Source organism: Varanus komodoensis, unplaced genomic scaffold (genome assembly GCF_004798865.1).
Source record: "Varanus komodoensis strain SLA01 unplaced genomic scaffold, ASM479886v1 scaffold110, whole genome shotgun sequence".
Classification (NCBI taxonomy): Eukaryota; Metazoa; Chordata; class Lepidosauria; order Squamata; family Varanidae; genus Varanus; species Varanus komodoensis.
Genome location: NW_025335318.1, coordinates 110,977 through 133,404, shown reverse-complemented (window position 1 = coordinate 133,404; position 22,428 = coordinate 110,977). Strand labels below are relative to the sequence as shown.

Here is a 22,428-nt window from a genome sequence, read left to right as displayed (position 1 = left end):
TCCTGATTGGAATTTGAGCTAGTAACCTGCTGAGCACATTGGCATCTACTTTGCAGACTCTGCCATGGACTTACTTTGCTTGTTGCTGAAGCCTGGCCTAATGTCTACCTTCTATGAGTGGGTGGCTCAAAAGGGAGAGGGAAAATATTTGGTCTCAGGTGTGGGTGGGCGATGCCAAACCAGCTATCTCTTGCTTGCATATATCACCACTTCAAGACAATGTGACAGGCCTGGCTTGCCCCTGCTGGTTGCCTTGGTCTCTGCATTTCTTACATAGTGGGGCACCACAACACACCAGAGGTCTGGGTGGCCTCCCTCCACATCAGTGTGTTGTTGGTATAGACTCTAATCAGTAAACTCTAAGCATCTTGCTATTTCTATCATGTTTTATTTTTTTGTGCTGTGGTCTTCTTTCCCAGGCTGAGCAAGCAATGAATGTATCTACCGTTCTGTTGGTATAGCAGCAGGGACTCCCTCTTTCCTTTTCTTGAAAACAAGGTGGACTAGTAGCTATCCTTCTATTGCATTCTCTTTAAAAAGAGGTTTTCAGTGGTATGGGAAAGGTTTGATTTCCCTCAAGCTTAGGAAATGTTTATCTGTTTGTCTCATGGCAGTGTATTAATCCTAACCCAGCACAGTGCTAAATAGAGTAGGTTTTTGTTCTTGGTTTTAACTATTTCCACAATAAGCTGTGTTTTTGGAGGTCCTCTTCTGAAATGCATTTTCAGTAAAAGACTCTTGTTTTAAAGCAGACTAGCAGTATGACCCAATGTCTATTTGCATGCTAATGCCCTCTCCATCACCAGTGCATCGGACGATGATGCAGGGATGGTTAAGATAGGAGACATTTGTCTCTAGAGGGCAGATCCTCATGAATATACCTTCTGCAGAAAACACAAGGCACAAGTGTTTGGGAATAGTGATGGTGATGGCAGCAATGAATAAAACAGTGAAATAATGCTCACTGGCACATGGTTAGGGGAGGGTTCCATGATTGTGAACAACAAAAACTGAGATGGGAAGTTTAGTCTGGGCCAGAGAATTTCTGTCAGTAATCAATTCATGTAGTGCTATTTTGATGTACTCCAAGAAGCCTTAATTCACACCTTCCGCCTACATTTCTCCAGCTTCAAGGGCTCATACGTGATGTTCTGCTACATGAAAAGGAAAGCAGTCTGTATGACAGAAGGCCAACAGTTTATAGGAGAGCAAGATCCATACACAGAACATTACTATACAAACTCCCCACAAGTATAGAACTTTTTTTTTATTTACAATACCCTATAAAAATGTAAATTTAGAAATTTCATTAATCATAACCAAACCAAAAAATAAAAGCACAATAATAATAATGGACCACTTGATCGTGTGTACTGAAAGGAGTACGGGTGGAAGAAAAAGGGATCAAGAAATATTAGAGAACTGGGAAGAAAGGTAGTGGTGGAACAGTTAGTTAGAAATTTGGATTCAAGAGAAGAGGGGAAGGAGAATACTGTGGAGAGGCAGCCAATTAGTAACAGGAGTTTACCAGTTGGAGAATACCTACATGTGCAAATTGTTTTTAAAAGCGGAGTAAAAATTAAAAAATAAAACCTCACCACATTCCAAAATTGGAGCAAAAACAGCAGATTCTAGCAGTGTATGATACTGAAATTCACTAAGATTAATCTGCTCCAGGGGAGTTAATTCCTGGTACCTTACTGGTTAGCTAGAGGGGATCTTTGAGCTTGAAGCAAGATGTATGTCAAGAGACAAAAAGCTCAGGTAGAAAATAAGTCTTGGGAAGACTAGACACATGTGCAAAAATGATGTAGCTTCATCACAAAATTCAGAAAGTTAATAATTTTGTAGGGAACAGATAACCCTATAATGAGGCATCTGGCACTGGAAGAGCAGAAAAAGTAGACTCACCAGTGGCCCAGTCAGAAGAAATTCCCATCATTTAAACACACTTCAACATATAGGAGAGACAGAAGCATCTGATCTCTCCATTTCCACAGTAAAGGGACACAACTAATTCCCCCTTCCTCTGTGTTCTTAGCAATGAGACAGGAAGGTGGACCTACTTTCCCTACTTGTTTATCAGTAGTGTGGTGGGGAAAACGAGGCCTGTGTATGGAGGAAACATCACTGTGAAAGTGCTGAGGGAAAGGAGGGCCTTCGGTGAATTTAATGCAGCAACAACATGCAGAACTGCAAACTGGCAATGAGGGGCAGAGAATGAAAGCACATCCTCAGCCAAGCTCAGAGCAAGAGAGCAATCTTCAGTGCTGGGCCAGAGACATAATCCCAAAAGGGTTTGTTTCAAGAAGCCACTGCCTTCTCTTTGCCCACTAAAATACTCTGGAGGTGGCAGTAACGATGGAGACCAGCAAGACAGCATTTTGAGGCCTTCTACCGTATTCCTTGAATCAACCTGAAACAGCAGAAGGCAATAAGAGTTGTCAGACTACCTGCTTTCATTCTAATTAGAAAGGTAAAAGAGTCTTTTTCCCAACTCAAGGATAACATTTATAAGCCACCTTTCAAGAAATCTACAATTTGATTAAACATATTAAAATGTTTATTTTCTGTAACAAGACAGTAATGGTATTGCAAATTCATCCTTTAAATAGGACTATACCCTCAGTGTTAGCTAAAGCACTTTTATTGTTCCATCAGTGCAAAATGTAAAACAAGCTAGATGACAGGTTTCTGTTCCAATGATATTTAGAACTCCAACAATGGGAGCCCCACAGGGAGAGGCAAGAGTAAGAAAGATTTGGTCATATACACCTAAGCCTTGTTTCAGTTGTCAATGGAGGCCTTAGAAGTTTAGACTAACAGACTTTGCGGAAAAGTGTTCAATTTTATTTTGTATTTCTATTTATCTTCAGAGTTTACTAAAACTTCCAGTCTGCGTGAATTTCAACTGAATTCTCTTCTGGGCCAAACTTCTTTTCCTACACCATCCCATTGAGAAACCTTTATTGCTGGGGCAATTTAATACACCCTCTCTTCCCTACCCATTTCTGTGCCAAAAGATGAAACAAGTTTGTTTCTCCTCTCTTACTCAAAAAGATATCACAGCTATGAAGATCAATACTCTCACCCCCCCCTTTTTGCCATCATTTCTTTCCTCTGTTATTAATATACAGATAGCAGGAGATACTTACTGCAACTTTGTCTCTAGCACATTCAGCTTCTGCTGATCAACATAGCGGGAGAACAGAGATAAAAGGTTAGAGGGGGTAGACACCGGCTTGGCCAAGGCTGCCTGAGGGATCCGGAGAAGCTCTCTGGTTGCCATGCACATCAGTTCCATCCTGACAAAGACAAGAGAGCAGTGATAGTGATAAGAATGCTGCTTGTGCAAGTTTGGTACAAGAACAGAAGTGGGGATTTGCCAGGGAAATAACTTCCCTTTGTTTTCATGGCTGCTGCATCGCTAGCTACTTTGAAGTATAAAATTAACACATCACTGTCCTGCTTCCATTCAATATTTCCAAGTTTCCAGCAAGTTTCCAGCAAGACCAGAGACTTGTTCGTTCTGCTCTTTTCTTGTAGCTCTCTTTTGTAGCAGTTACTGCTGCAGTTCCTTTTTTGCTTTTCAAAATTCTCAGAAATATTTGTGTAAATCTAAAGGCAAGAAAGTAAATGGAGGGAAAATTGGTGTAAATTTAGAGGCTTAGCAGTGGAGAGCCAGGGTGGTGTAGTGGTTAAGAGCAGGGGACTGGGACTCAGGCGATCTGGGTTCTAGTCCCCGCTCATCCATGGAGCCAACTGGGTGGCTGGGCCAGTCACAGACTCTCAGCCCAACCTACCTCACAGGGTTGTTGTTGTGGGGATAAGATGGAGGAGGGGAATGATATAAGCTGCCTTGAGCCCTTTGTAGGAAAAAGGCACGAAATAAATCGAAAAAAAATATAAATCTTTGTACAACTTAAGTAATTGCCCCAAAAGGGAGCTATGAAATAGAAGGAACCAATATCTCCCCTCTGGGGATTTGTTGAAGATTTGGGGAAGTGTTGAATGGAATCACAGCAGAGACAAGAGCTTACAAATGACAGGATTACCATGTTAAGTGGAAGATGCCATCATTGTCATCACCCCCCACCCCATTTATGGTTCACCTTCTGCTTTTTTCTCCCTTTCACCTCTCCTTTACATATCAGTTTTCCCTGAGTCCTTAGTAAGTGTGCACAAATTTACCTATATGCAGTTTCTCCTTGTGAATTACCTTGCATCCTACCTACTGTGCTTTGCTCTCTCTGACAGAAGAAACTTCTTGGAACATTGACAAGGCAAGATTACACATATCCAACAGCTGTTAAGTATGCATTTGTGAAAGACCGATACAACCATTACTCTTATAAAACAATATTAATATATTACTATTGATGAAGATGATGACATTTGCCCTGTTTCTCAGGCTCATTTTTTAAGACCAAAGAACAAGTGATGGTGGTGAACAAAGTGTCGTGTGTGTGCCAGTGGAGGGGCTGTCACTGGGGAGGGAGGCTGCAAGGCACAGATGAGATGACAAGCACGGCAAGCATGACAGAGGGTTTGGATGACACGTCAATCCATCATGGATACGACAATCCCTAAAACAAGCAAGGATTGTCAGGGTAGTTGGTTCCCCAAAATTAAGCCACCCTGTGGAAAATGTTGTGGCTCCCCATGATGAGTTGTTCTGTTGTGTAAACCCCGTCAGAGTCGCAGCTTCGATATAACAAAAAATGAGGAGGAGGTATCCTGAGGACATTTCTGCAAATATTCCCTTAGTCTTCCATTCAATATTAAGGAATCGGAATGGGCAAAAAATAAAATTAAATTAAATTAAAATTAAAAAGGATAGCACGATCAAGTATGTAGAAGCCACTGCAAGCACATCTAGAACTATGATCATAATTCAAGAAGTGACCTTGTCAGGTTAAGAGATGAGCCTTCACTAGCTGTTGTGGATTCTCTGCATCTGCTTTCAGCTATACTCAAAATGCCTGATTTTTAAAGGACCGCATGTTAAGGATTAGACACAGCTGCCCAAACTCACCACTGGTTGTCTTGCATGAGCTCTGTAGTAGTATCTGAACTCTGTAGTTCCTCTCCACGGCTCAAGACTAAGTACAGCAGAGAAAGGCCAAACTGTGGAGTGGAAAGGAAGGGGGAACATTTAAGCCTGCAATCCCATGCAGACCTGATCTAGTAAAAAGTTATTTCCAAGTGAAGTCTAACTGATTTTAAAGGACTGAGCAATTACCATTTACTCAAGCTTAAAAGGACCAAAATGATAGCAAGTATATACAAAGGAGTCTGCTACATAAAATGAGAGAGTTAAGAAAAGCTGCTGAATTACCCCACAATAGAAGAGAAAGATACACTGATGCCAGAGCTCTCTTGAATTAAGGGCACTCCTTTTGTACCTCTGCAATTCAATCATGGGCAGATATGTCAACATTCCATGTTGCTGTCAGGTTTTGTTCATGTGTAGCTTTGAACAAAAGGCACAGGACAAGGGCACATGGCCTGGGAAATCCTGCTCCCTTATTGACAAGATCTTCCCCCTGGGAGTCATACCAGGGAAAGGAGGAATTTGGAATCAGTACTCTCTACATAGCAGGCACCAAGTTTGTACTAATGCTGACAATGAAGGGAACACACTAGCTTTAAAAACCCCAACAGTAATACCTTCTGTGTCCCATAGCAATACAGCCCTAAATCAGAGCCTACTGGCATACTGAGTTGAGGGCATGGATAAAAACCATTCAGGAAGCAGCAACCTTATTCTGAAGCACAGCTGTGAGGTGTAGGTTGGCGGATGCTGTCGATGTTGTGCTCTGAGGTAGGTTCATTAGTTGCTGTAAGATGCCGGCAACTGTTCCCAGTGGAAGATGATAGAGAACAAGGGAGAAGGGCCTCAACAGGCAAGGTAGCACCTGAAGAAGGAGATTAAAAGCAAAGATATAGGTATACAATTTACACACAGGAATAGAAGCATGCCACATTGCAAGAGTAAGTCCAGAGAATGTGCTGATTCCAGAGCTTTGGAGCCAACCAGAAACGCAAAATGAGGCACTAATTTATTTTTGAATGAGCTATTGAGTACTAACAAATGAGGTTTCTACAAAAGAAGAGATGAAGAGGAAATAAGTTAGGGCACAACTTTAGGGGAAGCAACTGGAGGAAGCAAGAATGCTCCACTTTCTTTTCCCTATCCTTTCAAGACAGACACTTTCTTACTGTTTGATACATAATTTTTCAAATAAAGTAACACCATAGTTTAAAATAACTGTTAACCTATGCAAAAGACTATTATCTGAGTACAGGCATTGGACAGAAGGAAAAATCAAAAAGAAAACAAATAAGAACCCAAGGCAGGAAATTCATTAAGTGGCATTCTGCACTCTATGTCGTACCCTAGTGGCTTTTTAGGATCCAAAGTTAAAGTAACATTATTGTTCTCTAAATTTAGTCATGGGAGAAGTAAATGGGGAAAACAAGATATGAAGTCTGGTTGCCATTTTAGCCCCTCCAGACCACCAACAGTTAAAATCTGAACATGTTGACAGTGCAATTCTATGTTTGTTTACTCAAAAATAAATTCCACTAATAGGGCTTGCTTCCGAATATATAAGATAGGATTACAGCCTTTGTGACTTTACTGAAAGACTGTAATTCATTTGCAATAAAGTAAAAGTTAATCTAGATTGTGGAATGCTTCTTTACCTTTATTAAGAGAAAGTGTGTGATACTAAAGTGAACTCTTGAGTTACTGTGACATTTTGACTCCACAGTGGAAACAACTCTCCCTTTAATCATGTTTACCTCATCTTGAGCATCTTTCTTGATTAGGAAAGGCAAGTTCCTGGATGTAGCCATAAGTATGTCAGCTGCTTGCTCAGTGGGCAAAAAGGGCAGGATCCGGGCAACTAGACGCTTTCCTTTCCGAATGCACATAATCTGCACAAAAGGGTCATCGCTCAGCCTGCCAGAAGGAAGCATACTTTTTAGGAAGAACCAAAGCAAGTGATATCCTTCTCTCTGACTTCCCTCTCTAAGTAGCAAAGAGAACAAGCAATTCTGCAGTGGCTTTTAAAATTATGGCTTCAACCACGGTCACAACAGTGATGTATTTCGAAAAAGCATCACTTGCTCTTCACCAAGGTAAGCTTCTAGTAATGTATGCAGATTCATTCTGAACCTTAAGCACAGTCTTCCCCAGCCTGGTGCCCTCCAAAACTATTGTTTTGGATAACAATACCCAGGATTCCTGACAATGGTCCTTCTGGCTGGGGCTGATATACTTGAAGTCCAGAAGGTCTGTTGGGCACCAGGTTTGGGAAGGCAACCAAAGAGTCTTGAAAAGGATTTCAGCAGGAACGGTGATGATCACGCAACTCAAATAAGGCAATTTTAGTTGATTGTCTTAAGCTGGGTGGGCAAAATTCTGGAGGTCTGAGAGATACATCCAGCCTATACCCCAAGAGGGAGGTGCAGGTGTGGAGGGTGCCAGGACTGCAACAACAGTGCTTGCCCAAAGGCTGCTAAAAGGAAAGCAACAAGCTGAGAGTATGAAAAGAGCGGTAAAATGGTTTACAAAAATGTTTGACTATACTGTCTTGGAAAGCTCACAATATTGTGAGCCGCCCCGAGGCTTCGGCGAATGGGGCGGCATAGAAGCCTTCTAAATAAATAAAGAAAGAACTGGATAAGTAAAGACTGTCACTTTGCTCCATCTTGAAAGGTTTTTCTGTAATACCCTTTCCATTAATGTAATATGCCTCCACTTTTGAGCAGAAAGGTGATGTGATCTCAATACACAGAACACTTGTAACTGCAGACTTCCCCCAGTTACTTATACATATACCTACAACGATCAAATGGTTGTGGCCCAATCCTTCTCAAGTCAAAAAACAGCATTCCCATGAAAGTGTCATAGGGAACAGCCCACTACTCATTGTGTGTATACACACAAGGTTAAGGCAGAGTAATGGATTACAGCAGAGTTTTGTCTTCAGACTGACAGAGTAGATCTGGATGCCATTACTGTCATTAACTTTCTGCCTCCTCCCTCCCCTTCCAGCCGCCTCCATTAATTCATCTCCACACTTCTATTATCAGCTGTTTAAAATATCAGCAAGTTGTTATCTTATTTCCAAAGGGCACTGAGAAAAGCACAATGCAGGCTCATATCCTACCATATAAGGAGCCTTTTCTGAAGAAAGAATGAGCTCCTTCTTAACAGAGAACTGAAACAGCGATATTTTAGAGGGAACTGCATTTCCTGGAATTTTATGGGAGTATTAAGTGTCCTGCTAGACAGAACCTTACCTTTCCTGATTAGGCATCTTCCCCCTCAGATTGTCATACATATCACAGATCTTCTGCTTCCTCTCTTCCATCAAGGCCAGCCTATCACCTTCCAGACTCAAGAGGTATCTCCTCTCATAATCTTCCACATCCAGGAGAAGACTGTATGTCTAATGATCAAGAGGTGGGTTTTAGACACACAAAGGTGGCAAGGGGCCTGTCTGGGATTTTGTTCCCAAAGTGTGCCACAAGCAGGTTGTAAGTGCAGCCCTGCTTGCATTTTCTAACAACTTGCATATGAAAACATCCTTCCTCCAGTCCTGGATGCAATACATAACCATTGTAACTAATAGCCATTGGTAGCCTCAACCTCAGAAATGTGCCTAGTTCCCTTTTAAAGCCAACTAAGTTACTTCTTGGGATAGTGAATTCCGCAATTTAACTATGTGCTGTATGAAGCAGCACTTCCTTTCATTTACCCTGACTCTCCCACAATTCACCTTCATCAGTCCTAGTACCAAGAGAAAAACACTTCACTTTATTCACTTTCTCCACATCATGCATCATTTTGCACAAGTAAACTCCATGCCAGGAGATGCTGAATGTAGGATGTCTGGAGATCATTGCAATATTGATATCTTTGGTCTTCTCAAAGGCCTTTTCAAGAACTCCCAGTCCTTAAAGAGCAGGTTTTTGCTTTAGACGCATTAGGATTTCTGCCTATCAAAGCAAACAATTACTTAATGTCATTTAAAAGGAACCTACACTGTCAGCAGGAAATGAACTCAGCAAATGAAATAAGCATGACTAATCAGAAGAACATTGTCCAAGGAGGTAGGAATGGCTTTCCTTTACCTGTGATGGAACAACTTTTTGTTCAGCTGCTCCTACTGCCACCCGGCAGGAGATTAGTAGCTCCTTTTTAATATTATTGTGCTGGATGAAGAATTAGCATCAAGCTCACCTTCTCAATTGTGAACAGAGTCTGGCGCCTTTTATCGCGAACCTGCTTCTCTTTTGTCTCCTGAGGAAAGAGTGAGAACCATGCTAGGTAGAGTTCCCACTGCTTAGAATAGTTTGCTTAGAATAGTTTTTCTCTGCAACCTGAGCAGAGCAGGGACAAGGACACAAGGTGGAAGTACAGAACAAGATACAGCAAGGTACCCACTGAGGAGCCAAATAATTACAGCACAGGAAACTTACATCTTCTTCACCTCGTAACGTCACTACCGCATCAATCATTTTGCGGGGATTATTCACACTGGAGACCGTGAGCTTCCCCAAGGAGCCCTCGAACTGCACTGCAGGCACCAAGAAAAAACAATGCAGGTAAAGTTGCATGCGTCAGCCTGAATACTTTCTCTTCCCCACACAGAGGTCAAATATGCCTGCCTTGCTCCAATTAAATCTTCACTCCAGCAACTAAACCATGCCTTCATATCAACAACCTGGACACAGAGGGTAATTTTAGTTACAAAAATAGCTCTCATTCATTCATTCATTCAGTTTTTATACTGCCCAATACCTGGGGCTCTCTGGGCAGTTAACAAAAGTTTACTTCTATGCAGTCCTACAAATCCTACCATTCTTTGCTGTACATAACCTTTACTCCCTTCACAGTGGTATGTTAACTCTAGTCTATATGGGCAACTAAACAGTAGAGATGAGGGAGCTGAGTGGACTATACCACTTCAGACTGCAGGTGGTGGGCAGCAGCCATCTTTTTGAATGCTTGCCTGACTGAAACACTCATAAAATAGAAAACCAGCATATCAAGAACACTCACCATTCCCCTTCATCCAACATGTTTATTTTCTTCTTGCAGGACATTTGGGAGTTGTAATTATTGGGTACCATTCAGAAGTGGTAACGCAACCCAATTCTGCTCCACAGTTGGAAGAAGTTTAGCCCACCCTTCCATCTTTCTGTTCAGCTACCTCATTCTGCTACATGGGTAGACCAGGCCTAGGTACGTAAAAGGCACTTACCTGGCTTGTAGGCGTGCTCCAACTTCGCCACTTGTGGGGTGATCAGTTTAGTACGTTCTTTTTTAGGACCATCACCGTGCATCTCTTCAGCTGCAGACAGCTTTTCCAGCTTCTGAAAATAATTCTAAGGCACATAAAAGAGGTTAGAATGTCATAACCAGTCTGGTGTCCTCAGTTTAGAGAAGAACCTTGGTATCACCAACAAGATGAGGGCCAAAGTACTATTACAGGTCAAAAGGCCATTCTTCAGGCTTCAAGAAGATCAGCTAGAATGGGTGCCTCAAAATGCCAGCTGCTAGAACCTGTGGACTCTGGTTTGCATGCAGACATAGCCTGGGACAAACTGGTCAATGATAATTTTCTGAAGCATATAAAGCACCAACCTGGTAGTAGAAGTCATCCAAGTATGGATCAGTGCTTTGCAGTTGCATCATCTGGATCTTGGACACCCAGTCCTTTTCCCGCTGCAACATGAGATTGGAATATGGGTCCTTCCTTATCTGCTCCTGATGGTTATTTCGGTGGTTCCCTCGGTCTCCTACCGACCCATTTAGGTTCCGGTGCTGACTGAAAGAGGACCATAGGTTCATGAAATTACAATACAGAACTGTTGTATGTTGAGTCCTATGTCAGGACTTCAGACTTGAAAGAAACCTCTTTGACACAGCTCACAGAAAAGAGATACTCAAGCAAATCCCTATGGATCATAAGAGATCGATCACAATATGTGGAACCATGACACTGACATGTAAGATTGTAAAAGGAGCAAACACTCAGCAGGTTATGCAAGACTGAATTTAACCTGAATATGCAATTGTATCATAACTTGCAAAAACATACCACTTTCTTGAATTAAACTAACACAGGAGGTCAAGTTACCCTGTGATGTTGAGAAATGGCTCCAGATATGAGGCACACAACACTCAGAGCTATGGGTATTCCAGATGTGCAGAGTGATCCCTGTGCCAGAAGACTGTTTTAAAAGCAAATTTCTGGACATGACCCAAGAGAAAGAGAACATACATATAGGCTGATTTTGGTGAAGGATCAGAAAACAGTAAAAGGCTAGACAGAGAGTGGGACTTCATTGTCCTGCGCAGCCATCTCTTCAAGCTAAAAGCATCTTGCTGGATAATACTAGACATCTACCAAAGCCAGCATTCGGTCTCCTTCTGTGAACGACTACAGAGACTCTGGAAGAACAAACGAACAGGCCACAATGGCAATAGCCATTTCATTCTTCTCCACATCTACTCACCACAAGTTCACTTTTAATCCATTATGACCTATAGCTATTGATCACCTATAGATTTATGCTGGTCTACTCATCTTCTAAAGCTATCTCAGCTAATGGTCGCCCTTATACTTGGCAATGAATTAATGCACTGCATGAAGATACCATTGAAGCTACCTCTCCCGTTCTGACTGGGTTTAGAAGTCTGGGGTAGCCATGAAGCCTTTTGTCCTATCCTTTTCCATATACTTCCATATAGTGAGAAAGTCCTTCTCATTTTTCTCCTAATCATTCTCTGAAAATTTGACTTACCCAGACTTAGATACACAGTCACATCGCAGAAGCACTTGATTAGTACAGGTTACTTTGGCTCAGAAACAGGGTTTCCTCAATATCAAGCTATACCCAACCCCAACTGTACCTCGCCTCTTGCACTGTGAAGGCACTTAAGGTCTCCCTCCCTACCTCAGCAGAAGCACACAGATGCATCCAAAACTCACTTCCTGTTCTGCTGCTGCCTCTGGTGTAAGAGTCGCCGGTGCTGGGGATGAAGGTGGGTTGTGTCTGGCCTGAATATCTGTGGCTGAGGCCTAGGGAATAAAGGTGTCTTTCAGGAAAGGGTAGCCAAGGACCTGCAGACACAATCCAGTTTGGTTGCACCATCAGATGAAAGGCGAGGCAAGCAGAGATTACCTTATGTTCTGCAAGTGAGCTCCAGGACATGGTGTGTGGTGTTGTGACGATGGTGTAGGTGCTGCCCCAAAGAAGGCACGAAACCCACTGGCTGGAGGCATCATCTGCCCAACTCGGCCCTGGAGCAATTTGGGGTTCATAGATGCAAGAGGGCTGCTAACAAGACCCGAGACCCGTGCAAATTGGCTGGGAGACATTCTGCCTGCCTGTAAAGGGGTGTGGGGGAGAGAGAAGGCAACACCATCAATATGAAACTTTATTGAAAGGAAAATGCAAAAGAGAGGGAACAAACACTTGATGGTTCCCTATTCCATGAACTTATGAATTAGTAAGGGAAGGAAGCACAAAAGGAAGACACGCAGAGAATGAACCTGTACATTAAGCAGAATACCCTGTAGAATCTAGGGTAGACAATGCTGTGAGCAGCCAAAAGGAGAAGAGAAGAGAGACAGCAGTCAAGATGCTTACCTGTGCTCCTCCTAACAGCTGTGCCCTTTGGAGGTGGGTGAGAACAGGTGTAACACTGGGAGGGAACGGGTGGCCCAGGAGGGAGGAATTCTAGAGAGAAAAATGGAACATGCTAAATTTAAAAACACGCACTAACCTATTATGAACATTCCAAACGCTGGAGACTTTCAGATGAAGGAGAAAAAAAGAGTGAAGAAATAATGAAGCTAGAAATGCTGGAAAGATGCAACACTAAAGCAGGAATTAGATTAACATCCAGTAGACTGGTCATTCCTATCATACAGGACAGTTTGAGGAAGGGACTGGGAAGAGAAAGACAAAAGAATTCAAGGTATTCTGAGTGGGATGGTGTAAAATTAGTGACCTGCAATAGCAGGAGATTGGACCTGATGGTCCTTTTGGCCCCTTCCAACTTTGCTATTTATGATTCTATGAATGTAACAGAAAATAACATGTTCCCACACTGCAGAAGAACCTGAAGATCTGTTTGGAAGTACACTGCAAGTCTTGAGGCTGGTAAATTGCTTTCTGATTGATAGCGTAATACAAATTGTAAACTTTGAAGCCCCGAAGTGTCAGCTGTTGGACATGCTGCCCTTATTCAGAAGCTGTTTTTGAGGACAACAGTTCGAAGTGGAAAACTAAGAATCTTGACACATGAATGTGGATATCATGGAACAAGGATCTGAACTCTTTTATTCATCTTTCCTTACTTGCAAAAGCAATGTTCTAAAGAAACAATATATTTCAAACAATAAGTGACTACACAACCAAGAGGAAATCCACAAACACCCCTTAGGGGTCTCCTGCAGTTCACAGGTGCTATGTTGTCTACAAGGAACTGAATGTGCTCAAGGCTTGTTTCAAAACATGGCAATAGTGAAAAGACTCAATGTTTGGTTTGTGAGGAATGGCCTTTCAGAACATTAATAAAAGCAAGGAGGGGATGAGGGTGAAGCTAAAAACGTAACTACTCAGTCAGAACTACCGTCACGTTGCAGAGATGGTTTGGAGACATCCTCTCATTGAAGGGACTCGGGTAACGCTGCTGAATTGGGACTCTGATGTGGACTGGCTTTGGACACAGGATCTGCTGAACAGATGAAAAAGAAAGCAAAATAAGCAGGCAGAAGGGCTGGTTTAAGTTTCAGTCACCAATGATGCCCTCCAACTCTAGCTCCAGATTGTTTCTTCAGCATTAACAAGGCTGAGGGAAACAAGTTAGCATCAGCAACAGGCAAAGATTAACTTGGTTTCCCTCTGAAGTGAATGCTGGGCTTCAGAAAGAGACTGTGTATATGCAGCAAGTGCCATCCCATTCTGTCCAGTCATGGCAGCCCAAGGATTGCTTCCTGGAGTTATCCTTTTCATTGCTTTGGGTCACATCACATGACTGCCCACCATGGCTTAATTTATCTGCAAGGGCTGTTGCATTCTGGTGGATGCCAGCAAGCCCCCTTGCTGGCATCCACCAGCCGCAGGAGACCCAGGCCGCAGGAGTTGTTTGAGGCTGAGAGAAAAATAGTGCTAGAGGGTGCCCAGCATTACAAAACAGCTCCTATCAAGAAACTGACCCACGGTGGGTTGTTGTGTTGGGTAAACCAACCCTTTGCCTTTGAAAAGAGAAGCAATATTTCTGCAAAACTGTGTCCTCCAAAAGTCATGGACTAGCACTAGCACCACCAGGGCTGGTAACTCTGGGAGATGGAGTGTGAAACTTCTTGGGGGTGCCAGCTTGGGGAAGACCTGCACAGCCTTGTTCCAGAAAACCAGGAGGGGTGATACCTGCTGGTTAAAGTTGGGCATGGTGGGCTGCTTAGGCGGGGTCCCGATGGGAACAGCTCTAACAGGAGGACTGCCAATGACTGGCGAGGATGAGCGCCTGGGTAGTGCCCGCTCTGACAGGTCCTGCTCCTCTTCTCGGGCCTGCGGAGGCCTCTGTGGCAGGGCATATTCCAGCACTGATACAGAGGGCACCTCCTGGAGAGAAAAAGGGGGAAAAACACACCAGCTAGTTAGTTTCAGTATTTAGGCATCTGAAAAGAAAGACAGAACCTAGCTTAGCCCAGACATGTTCCCAAGTAGGAAGTGTACTAATGACATTTAACCAGCGCATGAAATGGAGTTTGTGGAATATCAGAGTCAGGAATGAAGAAGGAATACCGTTGGTGTCCTTGGCAAGTCTCCTTGGTGGCGGTAAAGCAGACACAACTCTGAATACTGGAGACAAGGACAAAATCCTATCAGGTTTAGATAGCTGCACTGGATTGTACCTCAAGTTGCTAATAAGAATGTTGTGGCTCATTGCCCAACTATGCCACCAATTCTTTTTCTCTGTCCAAGCTATATACCTAAGGATATTACCCTTCCCCTTTTCACAAGTTGATAGAGTGCTTTTAATGAGTGTACTTTTTCAGGTGAAGAGATATAAATGGAAAATGTAAAAATGCATCTGTCATTCATCAGGAACTTCTTGAAACTGTATAGCCTCGAAGCCCTGAATCAACCTTCCCCAACCTGGTGGGTGCCAGCTGCTTTGGACTCCAACTGCCAGCATTCCTGACCACCACCCATATTTACTGGAGCTGATGGAAGTTGGAGTTCAAAATATCTAAAGGGCAGAAGGTCAGTGAAGGCTACTGTAAAAGAGTCTTTGTTTTCACATTTGGCCTCTATGTCCAGCCATCAGTCTAAATGCCAACAGTTCCAGATACTTAAAGGCAGGTCCTATGTAAACTTGCCAAAAATATTTGTGAGCTGCCCCGAGGCTTCGGCGAATGGGGCAGCATAGAAGTTCCCTAAATAAATAATTATATCTCAGTTGAACAAAGCATGACCTACTGGAAACCCTTTTTTCCTATTAGTGCATTGGTGGTGGCACTGAAATAGGCAGAGCAGAAATCTAGTTGAAAGTTCAAGTTTTGGAATCCTAAAGAAAAACCTAAGAACTGTTTAATCAAACTTATGGGCCAGCTAGTTCAATACCTTCGCTCCAAATGGGGCCAGTTACACACTTCCAGAAAGCTGCAGATATGATATGAAATGATGACCCCCTCCCCCCAGTGTCTGGTGTTGACTGCTACATTGCACCTGAAGTTGGAGGTCCTATTTAGCCACCCTGACTTATAGCTGTAGATCAACCCAACAGCCATCACCACCAAATTCCTGATACCAATATATTCCTACTTGGGATAGCCTACAAGCAGAGGAGAAACCTATCTGTCTGTTCATCTTCTAGCACACTCTCTCTCCATGACAAATCCCAACAGGCAGTCTTAAGCATCTTTTCAAAACATAATTCTTTCAGTGCAGTTGAAACCTATGCTTCAAGGCACAAGCTTGGTTGGCTACTCCGAGGGTGGACCTCTGGCCTTCCAAGGTTTTCCACATGGCCATCCCTTTCTTGAGCCCTACTCCTTTCCCCCAATCCTGTTTTGTTTAGTAGATTCCCTGCTTTTGTACATTTCCCCCACCAAAACATGCACGCACGCACCCTAAAAGGCTTTGCTGCTGGCAGTAAGAGCTTTAGGCTACAATACACGTGGTTTTTAAAAAATATTTTTGCCCCTCCCTTTTTTACCTTGAGCCCCACTCACTAGTGCACTGAGATCCCCAAGAACCTCGCTGAAATTAAATGTGGCCTTTGAGCTGAAGGAAGCGCCACTGACCTATGGTCACACAAGGTGAAAAAATATTCAGTAAGGTATCACTGTATCAACAAGCTGGGACAATGGAGCAAGATGTGGTCTTTCCAGTTGCAAAGACCTCAGGGAAGGCTTTCTGATCATTCTGTAAAACCTCCACTAATCAGCAAAGATGCCACCAACTCCTATCTCTCTCCTACTCCTTGAATCTATTTAAACAGACAATCCTCTTAAACAAATATATTATCCCATCTTCTTTACAGAATACCATGCTAAATAAAGTTAAAATAATGGAAGTAATAAGGAAAGACTTTGGCCTGCTTGGAGAACCCAGGATTCTTCCTGATGAAACAGAAGTGAAATAGGGCACTGCACCTGAGTTAGAAGAGGTCCCCTAATGCGCCTGAGAACTGAAGGACCATCCCAGATGCTTGAGTTGAGGCTACTTGGCTGCTGCGAATAAGAGAACATGAAAATTAAACCCACAGAACAGATCCTACAGCAAATCCCAACCACTGCAGATGAGATTACTCCCTTTCCCCATCACTAACGCTGTTGACACTTACTACACACCTGTACTGGGGGCTGGGTTTGCACAGCTTGCATGATGGCTGGATCTTCCAGCTCATTATCAATCACCATCTTGCTCAGCCTCTCTGCCAGGTTCTCTTCATGGTCTCCCAGCAGGTCCATCTCATCTGCAACTCCCTGGTCCACTTGCTCTTCTGAAGATGCAGGCTTTTCTTCCAGCTCTGCCAGTCTTTCATGGGCTTGCTGCCAGTCATCATCTGCAAAGAAATGGCAGGAAGGACATATGCTCAGCATCCTTGCCCTCACTCCTTGTTTTATGATTTGTATCACCTGCCTATACCCAGACTGGAATAGCAGAGGGCTTTGCAATCAGCAGAAACATCAGCAGTGAGCTCAGGACTGGGCCAAAAAACCTTACATAGGGAAGCAAAGTGGAAGTTCCAGCACAGTTACATTATTATGTAAAATAGCAGAATTCTCTGGCATACAAATGGAAAGGCAGGGTATTCTTTTTATGCACTCACCAACTGCACCAGCTCCAAATGTATCATCATTGAATTGGTCAATATCTTCATCCTCTTCTGCCAAATTATGAAATGCTTCTTCATCCTCATCTAGACGGCAATCCTCGAGGGACTTAAAATAAAGAAATTCACAGTATTGATATTATGAATGAGAAAGACATTTCAGACTCCTTGTACAGTATTTCAAAAGATTCCTTCACAATCATGCAAACTAAAAACTCACTTGTATAAAATCACAAGAATTCAAATTCCTGTGGGCCCCATCTTTACCCTTCCAAGAAATATGAAAAATACCTTTCAATTCCATGTGCCACCAGATCAACCCATCAATTTGGATTAATTGGGCACAAATCCTACAAAAATTTAACAACCACACCATCTACAAGTTTATTCCAGAGCTGAATTTTGAAGTGCAGTCATAGTTCCGTTCACAATTTCAATTGCTAAATTCAGGATTCATCAGGCTCTGACAAAATCACTGTGTCAGATTAAGCTAGAAGGTCCATTCACCACTTTTAATTTCACCACACCTACAGAATCTTAACTCTGCCACATTCAGTGAATCTCCTCCTTCCCATGCTGTAAGACTGCTGCAGCTGTAAGACTGTATGGATAGATAAAAAGTTCTGGGGATGAAGTGAAATGTCAAAAAGGGCCTCATTGTGCCAGCCCAGACCACTGGTCCACGCAGCTCAGCATTGTTGACAATGATGGACAGCAGCTCTCTGTGGTTTCAGGGTGGTATTCAGGAGGTGGCAGGGATTGAACAGGGGACTTTCTATACGCAAAACGTGGGCTCAGTCACTGATCTGCAGCCCATCTCTAATAACAAGCACACAAGGAATGTTTAAATATTGAATGTGTGGCTCTTATCATCTGGGGGGCATCTTAGCAGAGCAGGAATGGTGTTGAGCCACATGTTGCAGAAGTTAATTCATTTCTATTCCTGTTTGGAACAAGCAAAAAACAAGAGAGAGGTTGTGGTACACTTTTAGCTCATAACCTACACCTTTCAGAAAATGATGTAAATGATAGAATAAGCTGCACCACACCACTCGAGGCCACAGCTTCCAGGTAATTTACTCTTCTGTAGCGTTATCCCGCTTTATAACTGCCAACTCAAAAACAAATGGCTCAAGGTCTAATACCTGGATGCCACCTTTCCCAAGGGATTCTGCTCTCTGTGCAAAAAGTCTAACACATTTTATATAAATAGTTGTGTTAATATTTCTCATTCTCACTTCCTTTTTACTATGCCAAGACATGTTTCACACAGGGAATGAGTCAATTCAAGTTGCCTTTGGATGACAGTGTTATTTCTGTTTCGAAGTCCAAGCCAACCATTACCTTTACTAGTCAGAACCTCACATCATTTTGAGATAGATATATAAAGAAAACAAGAATGAAACCAAGCATCTGTAACAGGCAGATATTACATGTAAGTCAAGAAACTGAAGCCAAGTAGGCAGGCATCTTTCTAAATTAAGTACCCTCTCTCACATGGTAACTTTCTAAAGACAAAGGCACTCTAGAAATGGCACTCTGTACAAATTTGGGAAAGTCCACTAGAAGGCAAGCAGACTGCCTAGTCAAAAAATGAATGTACAATACATTATATAAGTGTAAATAATTCACTGAATAGGGTTCTTTTTATGGGGGCAGGGCCTATCTCAAACTCCAGAATCAATCTAGCTAATTTTAAAAAATATAACAGAAATAAGGTAAAGTAACAACAATTTTTTAAAAAATATTTTTTTTCTAAAAACATTTGGAAATTTGGCATTTTTGGTTTCAATATCTTTTTTGAAACCTTAGTGCCAATACTTGACTGGGAGAATCACTGGCATGCCCATCTGACATTATCTACCAGAATTGCCTTTCCTTGCCCTAAAGGAATTTCTGTCATTAAAAAAGAGACATTAACTTAATGGATATTTATTTAAATTGTATTCAGCTTTCCAGGGTTTCTAGCTCAAGCCAGGATGCAAAGGTTTGGTAGCCTTTTGTCAGCCCTTTGGAAGCAGAGCCATCTGATCAGTTTAAAAAACTGCTAGTGTAAACACAGACCTATGGAAGAGATTTTATTGTACATGCTATATGAGCTCATCTGTCTATATACTAGCCATTGTGCGACATTCTGCCCTACCTCTCAACATTCCATTACTAGTGTAACTAAGAAGAATCCAGGCCGTGGGATTTTGCAGATATAAGCATGCTTGGCTGTTGTGCAGGGTGCAGTTTTACACCCACCCACCTACTCCATTAAAACAGCACCATTGCAGTGAGGGAAAAACTCTTAATCTTCACTAAAATATATCCCACACTGAAATACAATGCATGTGTATATTGTTTATGAGCACAGAGCACACAGAAGTGCACTGCATTTTTGATCGATTTTACAAGCTCTCTAGCCACACACCACAATAATCATGCATATTTTAGGTCTGTCCGTTTGTCCCGCTTTTCAGTATTCTGGTCACACAGAGTCTGGGCGTATGCAGACAGGTGCAAGCATGATTATGAATGGCTAGGAGTCACCAGGAGCAGGAATTATATTTGGCCTTCATTCCAATTGTTTCCCCTTACTACTGGTTCCAGTCGATGGATGTTCTCTTTTAAGTCAAATCCCAATATCTGGCTATCAGATCAGCAAGCCTACTGGTTATAACGATTCTGCATTCACCTGTGATCATGCACATTCCTTCTGTATGACTTTCTTAAGCCCAATGGCCACAACCACGCATTAATTTTGAAGCCTCTATCCAACCCGATTCCTCTATGCCATGTCACACAGTCTCAAGGCCAGACAGCACTTTTTTTTTTAAAAAAAGTGTCTGTATGAAATGGAAAATACAAATAAGCATGCAGAGCGTTTTCTTCCCTGGATACCTTCACAAGTAGCTCCCGCAAACCTAGTGGCTTGCTTGTTTAAGAAAGGACGACAGAGTTGGCACTTCATGAACCTATGAGTCTCGATGTAATTCGCTGCAAGCAGGGTCTGCGGTAGTGAGATCCACTCGCGTAGAGGAGAGAGGGAAAGAGTCTCCCTCCCTCCCAGCAAAGAAGTCAGCGGCCACGGGTTGTCCCGTTCTGTCAGTCTAGGCTAGCTTCCACTACACGCTCCCCGGGCACAGGACCTCCGGGATCATCGTCCACAGACCCTCCGCTCCTAGAGCGGCCCCTTCTTTCCTTTGGCACGCGCCACGGGACAGCTCGGAAAGCAAAAGGAGAGCGAAGCGCTCTCAGGACAGGTCAAAGGTCACTGCAAGGGTGGTCCCGCCGCCGCCGTCCTCTTCTGCCCAGACGAAGGAGGCCCTGCTCGCTAGAGGCCCGGCAGCACCCTCTCACCTGGTAGCGGAACATGGTTCGCGGCGGGGCGCGGAGTCTCCCCGCCGCCCCCCCGCACCGCCCGGGAGGCTCCGCGCGGACCCTGCTCCAGCTCCGGGATCCCGCCCCCTGATACGTGCCCCACGTCCTGACGTAGTCACATGAAGTCCACCGCACAGGTTTCCTCTTGCGTAGATCAATTCGGCGCGCATGCGCACTGGCAGCCCCGCTCTAGCTCGATCCCGCTATTGAAAAGAGAAAGCTTTGCTCTTTTTTTCCGTAAGGGGGAGTGCCATCTTAAAGGGCCACAGCACACTTTCTCTTGCGGGGACAGGGGCTATCCCGCCATTCAAGGGGCAGTACCAATTACCGCTGCTGTGAATGATCGCTTGCACACATCTGAGTTTTATGTAGAAAAGCTATATAAAAGCAAACGGGTTGGGTCTAATGAAAATCCTACTTAGTCCCACTGAAATGATTAGTACGGGATGCGGCCCATTCGATACTATTTCTCACTGCACCTCTTGTCCTGCATGGGCTTTTGTCTGCTCTGTTTGCATTTTCTTCGTGTTCGTGCCTGCGAGCATCTGTCCGCTGCCCTAGGATTACACTTAGCATTTTATGGAGTGGGCTCCATCGTAAGGAAGTGCCAGTTCTATGAGGATCTTTAGATTATAGCAACAAAGCAGCTGATCGAATCCAAAATATAACCCATGAAAAAGGTTAAAACACTGTCATAACACTAAAACACACGCATACACAGAAATAACAGCACCACAAAAGACATCACAGCAAATTTGTTTTAATGTATATTGTATTCAATGTTGTAAGCCGCCCCGAGGCCTTGGCAAGGGGCGGCATAGAAATGTTTTAATAAATAAATAAATAAATAAAATAAAATAAAATAAAACGACTTGTCTAAATCCCCTCTGAAAGGTCATAAAGTTCAAATCTGTGCGCCAGTTCCTGTATGCAGGTACAGAATTTGTTCTTTCTTGGTGCAGAATCTTATATTACATTAAAAACCATAGAGTACACACAACTCCATCTACTCACAAGTTATCCACATTCGTTTCACAGGGCTAGAGTACAGTGAAACCCACCACAAGCATATTCTTAATTCTAACAATGACAGCCCCTGTTGGATGCACACTTCACCTTCTTGAGGAGGTTTGAGAGTGTCAGTGAAGCTGAGAGCAATGCTGCCAGACCAGAGTCTCCCACTGGGCTGGTCTCCTAGCAGGGTCACCCAAGGTGGAATGGTCAAAGCGGAGACACCAGCCTAAGAGGCACCCGCCCTCTTCAGAATTTTGAAGAAATCCAGTCATCACATCAACAGAATAGAACTGATGTCCTGAATGGTGGAGTGGAGAAACTCCCGAAAAGAAGTTACCAGGCATCAGCAGCAGTTGCAGGTGATACTGGCAGAAGATGTTTCACAGACAACAACAGTGATACTCTGGTTAGAGTAAGACAATGGCAAATCACTTCTGAATTTTTCTTACCTCAAAACCCTATGATGAACTAATCCAAAATGAAATGAGATAAATGAGAGTCCAAGGTGGGAAAGCACTCAACCAGCTACTGGGGGAAAGCAAAGGACAAGAACAAATAGCTTTGCTGCTAATGACATGATTAGATCAAAGCCAAAAAGAAGGCTAGTGGCCTTGCACAGAGGTGAGAGGAAAGTTCAGTGCTACACACCAGATGCAATTAGAACATGAATT

General features: G+C 43.1%; 1 protein-coding gene across 5 annotated transcripts; it reads right to left on the bottom strand.

Annotated features, from left to right (window-relative positions):
- Positions 1-1,180: 1,180 nt before the first annotated feature.
- Positions 1,181-20,892, bottom strand: PATL1 (PAT1 homolog 1, processing body mRNA decay factor). Of its 5 annotated transcripts, none has more exons than XM_044420784.1 (19): positions 20,723-20,892; positions 17,375-17,486; positions 16,893-17,107; positions 16,695-16,769; positions 14,461-14,655; positions 13,664-13,765; positions 12,676-12,765; positions 12,208-12,413; positions 12,015-12,104; positions 10,664-10,847; positions 10,281-10,404; positions 9,496-9,593; positions 9,257-9,316; positions 8,314-8,462; positions 6,808-6,967; positions 5,763-5,918; positions 5,036-5,127; positions 3,156-3,305; positions 1,181-2,416 (listed from the first exon to the last, which is right to left on the bottom strand). In XM_044420784.1, the coding sequence occupies exons 1-19, from the start codon at positions 20,735-20,737 to the stop codon at positions 2,395-2,397; spliced, it is 2,295 nt and encodes a 764-aa protein (XP_044276719.1). In that variant the 5' UTR covers positions 20,738-20,892; the 3' UTR covers positions 1,181-2,394. The 5 variants fall into 5 exon arrangements, with proteins under 5 accessions (XP_044276719.1, XP_044276717.1, XP_044276718.1 ...); XM_044420782.1 differs by having other exon boundaries at positions 16,695-16,772; positions 20,723-20,891; XM_044420783.1 differs by having other exon boundaries at positions 13,664-13,768; positions 20,723-20,891.
- Positions 20,893-22,428: the final 1,536 nt, after the last annotated feature.

Coding starts and splice junctions, on each gene's coding strand:
- PATL1 (XM_044420781.1), bottom strand. Junction 13,769..14,460: donor TGCCCAACTTTAACCAGCAG/GTATCACCCCTC, acceptor TCATCTGTTCAG/CAGATCCTGTGTCCAAAGCC. Junction 6,968..8,313: donor AAGATGCCTAATCAGGAAAG/GTAAGGTTCTGT, acceptor TCCTTCTGGCAG/GCTGAGCGATGACCCTTTTG.